Genomic DNA, 9,494 nt, shown 5'->3' on the forward strand with positions numbered 1-9,494 from the left:
CTTTACTTTTTCGTTATTTGTTTTCTGCAAATTATTTTTCCGCTGCTAATTATTTAAAATATTTTTAAACTCTAATTTTACTCCACAAATTTTTTTAAAATCACTGTTTTCTAAACCATACAATTCACCCCTTCTTGTGTGTGAAGTCTCAAGTCCAACACAAATAACTTATAATACTCCCATATGTATGATTCATTTTAAGTTAATCTATAGAAAATCCCATCAACTCCTTGTAGAAAGCTCCAACTTAATCAGCAAGATGAGTTGAGGTTGTACGATTATGAAAATGATGACCTTTAAACATGACGAACAAAAAGGTGGATAAATAAGCACATGTTTTAGAGAAACATCGGAGAAGGAGATTAAGCTCTTTATAGAAAAACTTTGTTCTAGGTGGTTGAAACCATTTCAAATTTAAAAAATATATATGTTTGATGCAATAGAGATTTAGAGTGAAGACAAACATGAATTTACTTTAAACGGACATAGATTAAAACATTATCTAGTGAAGAATAAATACTCTAAGTTTCAATTTTGTCTTTTAGGTATTTTAATTTGTTAGGTAAATAGTGGTTTCAAAAATAGATTTACATGCGTGTATGTGATTCCTTTGTATCTTAGGACTCACTCTCATACTTTCACAAGATTTTGGTCACTCAGACAAATAAGATCAAACGAGCTTTCACATTTTTTATTTTTCACAACTCTGAAGTTTTCAAATTCCGTTGTCAAATACTCCTGATCATAAAAGCACTTCAATAGAAACTTGAGTCTCTTACTTGATAAGACTTAAGATGTCTCAAGGTTAATCACTACCATAAAAAAATTGGAAAGACATAATTACCCATCGACTTCAACAATTATTAACATTGTCATCACTAAAACATTCGGAAGGTTGTCAGCAGTATCATCAATTTCATACATGCAGATACATAAATCCACACCTATATTTGAGTTTTTGGCATAACTCAGAGTAAATTACTTAAGAAAATTCCACACTCATTTTTCTTTGATTTGAGTGATAAATAATCTATATTTAAATACACTTTCTAGAACTTGATTGAAAACTATTAGGGGTCTGTTTGGTTCAAATGAGGGAGAGGGGAGGGGAGAGATTTTAATGGAGGGAAGGGAAGAGGAGGGGAGGGGAGGAATTTTTCGTAATTATATATATGTTTGGTTCAAACGAGGGGAGGGGAGGGAAGGGATTTTGTTTAAAAATATGTTTGGTTCACGAGGGAAGGGGAGGGGAGAGGAGGGATTTTAATAATAATTTACAATTTTATCCTTGTAATTTTATATAGGTGATATGATATTCAATTGTAAAAATTTCATAAATATTTTCTTGGAAATAATATTTGTATAACTGAGTGATTAAAAAGTCATAACTTATCGCATAATATTTAAAAAGTTGAGTACACTTAATTCGTATTATAACTCTCAACACAAAATAAACAATGCGTTGATAACAACTTTTGAATACATAAAATAAATTATAATAAAAAACAAAAAATTATAGTACTTATAATTTTTATTAAATAAAAAAATAAAAAATAATTTGAAGGTGAAGAATAATTATAATAAGTTGATGGAAGCAATAGAGAAAAAATCACAAAAAAAAAGTAGGAACATGAAAGAAAATAACATTTTTAAAATAATAAAATAAAATTGAGGATATTTTAGTAAATATATTAATTTAATTAATATTAAAACTCAGATCCTCTCCCCTCCCCTCCTAAAAATTGAACCAAACACATTTTATTTTAAATATTCTCTCCCCTCCCCTCCCCTCCCCTCGCTCTACCTCGAACTAAACACACCCTAGATGATTTTTTTTCCAACCCTAAAATTTATTATAATAATTTTTCTACAAGTTAAACCAGTTTGATCCTAACTACATTTGTAGCAATAGAAAAGTAATGAAAGTACTACCCTATTATCATTATTTTTTAAAACAAAATCAATCCAACTATTTTTTATCTAATCAACATTTAATTTAAATTAGTATTAAACAACAAATTCCCAAAAATTTTTTATTATACTATACTCAATATAAACAAACACACACTTAAAAGTACAAATTAAAGTCTATATGAATAATTAGCCAATTTCTTCGAGTAACATACAAATTCAATATCAATTTTTTCTTATTTTTGGCTATGAGTATCTTTCTCATTGACTTCCTATATGAACGTAATTAGCCTTCATTGTTTGCAGTTGATAACTCATTTTGTTGTTTATTCAATTCAATTCAACTTCTGCCTCATTCTTATTCTTATTTGCATCACTTTCATAAAAATATGCATCAATTATCTGTCCCCCAAAAAATATATTCTCATAAAACTATAACAAAACTTTTTATATACCTTCATCAACACCGTCATTATCACTTCAATCATTATCTTCATAATCATCCATTTTTCTATTACTTACTTGTCCTTCTTGCCTTTTACATTATATAATATAATATAAACAATTGACTATAGTTTGTTCCTCACACAATTATATGAAAAACTTATGAACCTTGTTTAATTAACTACTAATATTAAATATATTAATATATTTTGCTAGGGAATCAAATTTGGGATTGCATTGCCACCACCCTATCATGTCTCTTGGGATTTTTGTTCTTTTCCTGTGCAGTTATCATTGTAGGGACCCATGAAATAGACCCAATAATTTGCTTCACATGCATGGATATTATTTTAAACATAACATACCATCACTATCTCCAAAAAAAGGTTTAAAATTATTTAAGCTTAGGAATATTAAGCTTGCAAGAATTAAATAATTGAGAAGACTAATTGAAAATATGTGTTTGCACATGGATAATCAAGGAGCAAAAAGATTGAAGATGATGGTTTGTCTTTACTTATGAATTAGCAAATCCTAATATTTTTGCTAATTAAATATGACTTATGTTATGGTTTTTTCCCTAGCTATTGGTAATGGTGACCTAGTTTTGTAACTAGGTTTTATTTGGTAATTAGATAATTTGAAATGATGAAAGCAAAATTGAATCAAATACTATCTCATCTTAACTGGAGCCGATTTGTATATCATCACTAAAATCCGAACTCTAGTACTACGATAGAAGCTGATATTATTAGGCTGGATATCATCAAAATAGAAGTCGATATTATTAGGTTGGATATCATCAAGTAATCACAGTTATTTATGAGTTTCTAGTAAATTTTACCACTTCGTGACTAAAAAAAAATCACTGTCATGCCTTGAAAACTATGAAGTATGTTCAGATACATACATCAGACATGACACTGATACTGATACGAACAATATGTTCAGACATATACATGAAATATAACACAGATACTGACACGAAGACATACAGTTCTGTAACAAAAATGAAGGTAGTTGACTTGACTCCATTTGTTTCTCCGGGTTACTCATGTCATGTCTCTTTATTTATCTAGCAACTTTCCCTTTCCGCAGCATTAGTACGTGTAAGGGACCCGTTATATGATGCAACGTTGAAGGCTTTTAGAAGTATAGTCCCACACTATAAGGCCATTCATACATAACCCTTTTGTTTTTATTTGAATTGGTACAATTGTACAATATGTGTCATCTCCCAATACATTACATTAAAAAATTACTCTTTTTATGTTTCCACTATGCCAACCCTTTTGCAGGGATAGTAAAATATTTTCATATCATATGATTTTTATTTTATCAAACTTTGTGTCCGTACAACAACTTTAATCAAGGAAATATATGAATGAGTTTTTTGTGTGGCCTTTATTGAACTGAACTGATTTTCATACCTATATAGTCGGTGGTGTGTCCATAACTGTTTGTTTAAAGTGATTTCAATTTTCAAACAAACATGTAAATGATCAAAGGAAGAAAAGTGATGTATATATTTGTATGCATACATTCTTGACTTCAATCACTCATCTCATGTTTTTTTTCAAAAAAGTGTAACCAATCTCTATCTATACAAAGACAGTGACAGACACTAATTTAAGAAACATATATATGGTCCCTGCTGCACCTTTGATACTGAGAGAAAGAAAAAACTCAATGGATTCCAAATTTGAACCCTTAATAAGATAAATATAGAAAAATGCATTCAACTATATATACATAAAATCACTTGATAGATATAGTTCACATTCATAAGAATTTTTCAAGCCTTATTCTAAAGTATTCCTCTATGCTTGAGGTGAAAAAATTGACAATTATTGTAATGTAACAACATAATAATGCTGAATTTTTTTTTGTGGTATGAGACACATATACAATATGGAAGTTTTATCAAAAGGGAAATTTACAGCACACACCTGTGGCCAGAAAGATAAGAAACTTCTGACCTATATAGTTCATTCATATAGAAAATTATATTATATTCAAATCGCGATCTTTGTCTCTTTTAGGCTACAGCGTTTGTCCGAAAGCCACTGAAAATCTCTACAGATCCTTGCTATATATATCAGAAAGTTGAAAACCTTGTTGCTGCTGTTGTTGTTGTTGTTGTTGTTGCGGTTGGCATTGGCTCCAACTAGTACACGATTCATCAGTTATGAAATTACCTGTTTCTGGTTTGGCATCGGCGTAGATAGATTGAGGAGGCTGATTCTGCATGAGAAATGGTGTGTTGAGATATTCAGACCATTTCATTTCTTCTTGTAACGGTAGAGTTCCGCTGTCGAGAAAGTTCGCGCTGGAAACGGTTTTGCTTGTGTTGCTAATGGTGTTGTAGTTGCTTGCTTCCCAGTTATGAACTCCGTCCGAGGAAACGGAAACGGTTGGTTTTACTTGCGTTGGTGTTTGGAAAATTGAGGTTGTAACAGAATGAAGCATGTTGGAGTTTATGACAGAATTTGTATCTGACATCATTTGTGAAGAAGATGAGGATGGTGTGAAACAAATAGACGCATTTGGATTCTCGGAAATTCCGATGTTTGATCCGTAGTTCATGTTCTGGAAAGAAAAATAGCCTGTGGTGTTGAACCTGTCTAGGAATAATTCATGGCTGCTGCTACCATTGTTGTTGATCTTGGAGGAAGTAGAAACTTCTAGAGGGTAACCATGATCTATAGAAGCTTTAGTAGGTTCCATTACCAAACTCATAACTTCGTTCGACGAAACCGAAGCCTTTTGATTGCTTTTGTTTGCTGTGAGTGGTTTTTCATTATCATTTTCAATCTCGGAGAGCGGTTTATGAGTGTTTGGATCAATGCCACTTTGTCTCAACCTCTTCTTGAGACATGAGTTCCATAGATTCTTAATCTCATTGTCGGTTCTTCCTGGTAATTGTGCTGCAATCTGAGACCATCTGATATATAAACAAGAAACAATTCAAACACATAATCGAAAACCGAAAAAAAAAACAAACTATATCATAAAAAGATAAAGAGTTATTATAGATTCTACAATAACCTGTTTCCAAGTACTGCATGAAGTTCAATGATCAAATTCTCTTCTTGTTGTGAGAATGCTCCTCTCTTCAAATCAGGTCTCAAATAATTTATCCATCTTAACCTGCAGCTCTTGCCACATCTCTGCAAACCTATTCATTGTGCATGCTCAAATATATATCAGATAAAAATGCATGAATCATGTATTGAAGTTTGAAACTATAACACTATGTAGAATATTATTAAATATATGTATATGTATATGTATATGTATAGGTACCAGCTAGTTTTGGGACTGAACTCCAACATCCATGACCATGTTTGGTAATGTAATTCAAAAGCTTCTCATCTTCTTCTGGAGACCAAAGTCCTTTCCTTAACTTCTGCTTGTAGCAGCAAGAGTGTCTTCCCATGATTACGTTTAAGTAAAATCTTATCTTCAAACACACTCACAAACTTTGCTTTGGAAGAAACTCTTTTTTAAAGCTGTAAAGTTTTTTCTGTCCAAACAAAACCTACGTGGAAACTAGAGAGGAAAGTTTGGTGGGGTGAGGAGGAGAAAGTGTTGAGAGAGAGAAGCTCTTAGAGAAAGCAAGTTGGAAAAAATAAAATGGCACCTTGATAGGGAATCAAATAAATAGAAAGAGTCTTAGAGGAGAGAAAGTTGTACTCAAAAGGTTATTGGACAGTTCCACCTTTTAATATATATATATATATATATATATATATATATATATATATATATATATATATATATATATATATATATATATATATCATCTAGACGGATTTAAGTGATATGTGCACTGTGTAAATTTCTAATGCTTATTTTCACTTCGTTAGTGTGTCAGACATTAGATATAATCTCTGTATTCGGCCTTATGACCAAGTAAATCTAAGGGTTAAATTTTATTGTCTAGTTGCGATGCTCTACTTAAAGTCAGAGTATAGTTCTATATGGACTTGCCCTAGTACAAAAGTTGTTTGCACTTATTAGGATTAAAATCTTATACCTTAAAAAAAATATAATATCAGAACTCAAATCTTCACCACTAAGCCAAAAAATTTGTGACTTTGATGTCTACTGTCTTCTATTAAAATTTAAAAAGAGTTGATCATCTATATTTATATACGAATTTACTTCCTTCTTCACATGACAAATAATTAACTAATTAAATGAGACCCATCAATCATTATCAACGGTCTAGATCTACCTATTCCCACATCCTATCAAAGGGTTGCATATAGGAGAGTAGTAGAACTACAATATAATGTTATTTTATCTAGTTTGACTTTGATGTATGTAATATTGTAATCTAATTGTAAATATACTATTAGTTATGAGTAGTGATGATCATTATTATATACCAAATTTTGTTAAGCAAAAGCTACAAATCTAGCTAGCAAAAGTTCTCACTTTTAACCTACCTTGGTTGTTATGTGCCATGCTGCTTAGAGTTGAGATTCTTCTATTGTGCATTTGAAAGTTATAATATGTGACGAGATGTCTCCATTCCCACATGATATAATAGAAAAAATGTTCCATCTATGGAATTTGAAGGGGTGAGTTTTCTAGTCTAAACCTAATCTAAGAATAGTAATATGAATTAATATAAATTAACAAAAAGTTAGGAGAAAGGAAAAATTCTCTTATGGAGAAGTAAATCCTAAGAGTAGAAATTATGCAAAACATAGTATACTGCATTAAATTGATGATAACAGAAACCTTAATTCTCTAGGTTCTTTTGTTCCCTTTGGTGATAATACTCAAAGTTTTGAAAACTCTATCACCCTTTCCTTTTCTTGAATAACTTTCTATTTATTTTGGCTTTATTGAGATGAATTTTATTTTTGTGGAACAAATAGTGGAAAATTGTTTTTGATATATGAGAAGGTTAAGGTCATATTTCTTGGGTTAGAAAGTGCTTCAAGTTGAACTAACTATGTGAATGGTTTATTTTTTTTGCAATTTGAAAAATACTTTATCTTTGGAATTAAATGTGATTTTCTTCAATGTCAATTTTCTGACTTCATACGAGTTCTTTGTGGTTGTGAGGAAAATACTAATGAAATTGATGGTTTTTTTAGGTAGGGTACTAAAACTAAAGTTAATAATAGAAATGAACAACTGTACTTTCTTATACAAATGAGACAATCACAATAATGTATTTGTCCCTTGTTTATTTTTTGTAGCTTGCATTTCTGCCTCACAAATGTACACGAACACATGACAATTTTGGATGATTCAATACTACAAACTTTAGCCATTGTCACACTTTTAAAGAATCTCTACCATTGAGTAGTTAGATATTCTTCTAACCGGATAAGATCATCCTCGTGTTATTAGAGGTGCGAATATGCGAGACCTACTAACATAGATCTATGATTTAAGAAAAGTTTACAATATATCATAAGTCAGACTCAAGTCAACAAAATATATCGTAAGTTAAACTCAGTTCTTTTAAAATTTGACCAGACCTGACATATTTTCACCATACTTACTATTTAAAGAGTTCAAATCTACAATACAAAGTGAAGGAAGATATGTTAAAGAGTTCAAATCTACAATACAAAGTGAAGAAAGATATGGTATATCTTATCACAAGAGAATGTTGTATGTGTCACTTCAAAAACACAACAGATTGGCAGACCAATTGGCAATCATACATCTAGCTAGATTGTAGCTGTTGCATAGACATACAAAAGATTTAAAATTACTACTATAGGTCAAAGTTAAAATGTGTTGTGTTTGGAAAGATATTGGTTGTGATTTTGGTCTATGTTACTGATCGTACCTGATCAGAAGAATCGTCGTAGGCTGCTCGGACTGGATCTTCTAGGAAGGAGGAGGGGGGGTGTACCTGCAAGGTACTCCAATGCCAAAGTAAGTTGACAAGCAAAGGAGCGCAAGTACTAGCTAAGAGTGAGTAAGAATTGAATACCTGACCCTCTAGTCAAAGAGGGTATTTATAGCCCCCAGCGCTGGGCCATGATCTCGCTATTGGGTTGGATTCCCAAGCCCAACTAGGAGACTGCCAGGTTTCCTGAGCGGAAATATCGGAGGTGCGTGTATGCCCTCTGTCCTGGTTAACCGCTCCGAAGTTCAAGGGAGACGCGGTCTTTTAGGAGCCACGTGGGATCCGTGCTGTTCGGAGGGTTGGATATGAAGGAGCCCTGCGCGGAGCAGGGTCCTCGGCAGTGAGCGACGCTCGGGACTAACGCCGTATCCGAGCGTATACTTGTACGGGGAACGTGTGATCTTGCTGGGTGCCCTGTGACCTAACCGAGGACGACATCTTGCCGAGCGTGCCTCAGACGGGCATCTCGGGCATGAGACTGGGCCATGGATGGTTATTGGACTCTTGGGGTTTCGCTGGGCCGAAACCATGTTGGGCCCAACCTTTGGGCCAGTCCAGAACAGGAGCCCCCCAAGTCGGAGCTTTCTGGTCAAGAAGCTGTGACTTTGATGGTGTTCGGATTTCGCGACCTAGGTGGTGCTCGGCTGCTCAATGTTCCCCGAGGGTCCTTCCCTAGCTTGAGGCGTCGCGCGTGGGATACACGCGCTGACGTGGCATAGGCAATGATGGCCTAGGGTATAGGAGACGGCGCTGGTCAGAAGGTGCGACGTTTCGCCTTCCGAGCTTCTTTCCTATAAAAGGGGGTGAAAACGTTCATTTGGGAATTTCCCTCTGTCTGTTTATTTGCTCGGCTTTAGGTGGACGATCAAGGGAACAATTTCTCGGTTGCCTAGCATTCTTGTTCGTCGCTCCGACCGTCACTTCCCAGTTGCTGTCACCATGTCTGCAAGTAAGCTCACGTTTCCCTCCTAGCTTATTATCTTCTTGTAGTGTTCGACGGGATTACTCTTGCGGTTCCCGTCACTGACAGCTATCCGTGTCGGTTGGGCCAGGCGCGCGGTCGGCGCTTCCCTCGGGTTATCTAGGCGATGCCCGGGGGACGCGACGACCGGCGGGTTAGCTACCGTCTGTGTCGGATCATTGCGTTCGTCTGAAATTTATACATCGTGCTTTTTACTGCTGTCGAGAGTCCTCGGCTGACGAACGTATTTCCTCGATGGGGGTTTAGCCGGGGGCTCTGCTGCTCCTGCTCTAC

The 9,494-nt window shown here is 34.2% G+C and overlaps 1 protein-coding gene across 1 annotated transcript; it reads right to left on the reverse strand.

Annotated features, from left to right (window-relative positions):
- Positions 1–4,093: 4,093 nt before the first annotated feature.
- LOC131627303 (transcription factor MYB61-like) lies at positions 4,094–6,011 on the reverse strand. The gene is made up of 3 exons (XM_058898142.1): positions 5,662–6,011; positions 5,404–5,533; positions 4,094–5,299 (listed from the first exon to the last, which is right to left on the reverse strand). Exons 1-3 carry the CDS (start codon positions 5,792–5,794, stop codon positions 4,432–4,434), a joined length of 1,131 nt encoding a protein of 376 aa, XP_058754125.1. The 5' UTR covers positions 5,795–6,011; the 3' UTR covers positions 4,094–4,431.
- Positions 6,012–9,494: the final 3,483 nt, after the last annotated feature.

The sequence above is a fragment of the Vicia villosa genome, unplaced genomic scaffold (genome assembly GCF_029867415.1).
Source record: "Vicia villosa cultivar HV-30 ecotype Madison, WI unplaced genomic scaffold, Vvil1.0 ctg.000358F_1_1, whole genome shotgun sequence".
Taxonomy (NCBI): Eukaryota; Viridiplantae; Streptophyta; class Magnoliopsida; order Fabales; family Fabaceae; genus Vicia; species Vicia villosa.

Coding starts and splice junctions, on each gene's coding strand:
- LOC131627303 (XM_058898142.1), bottom strand. CDS start 5,794: ATGGGAAGACACTCTTGCTGCTACAAGCAGAAGTTAAGGAAAGGACTT. Junction 5,534..5,661: donor TTCAGTCCCAAAACTAGCTG/GTACCTATACAT, acceptor CACAATGAATAG/GTTTGCAGAGATGTGGCAAG. Junction 5,300..5,403: donor CATGCAGTACTTGGAAACAG/GTTATTGTAGAA, acceptor TTTATATATCAG/ATGGTCTCAGATTGCAGCAC.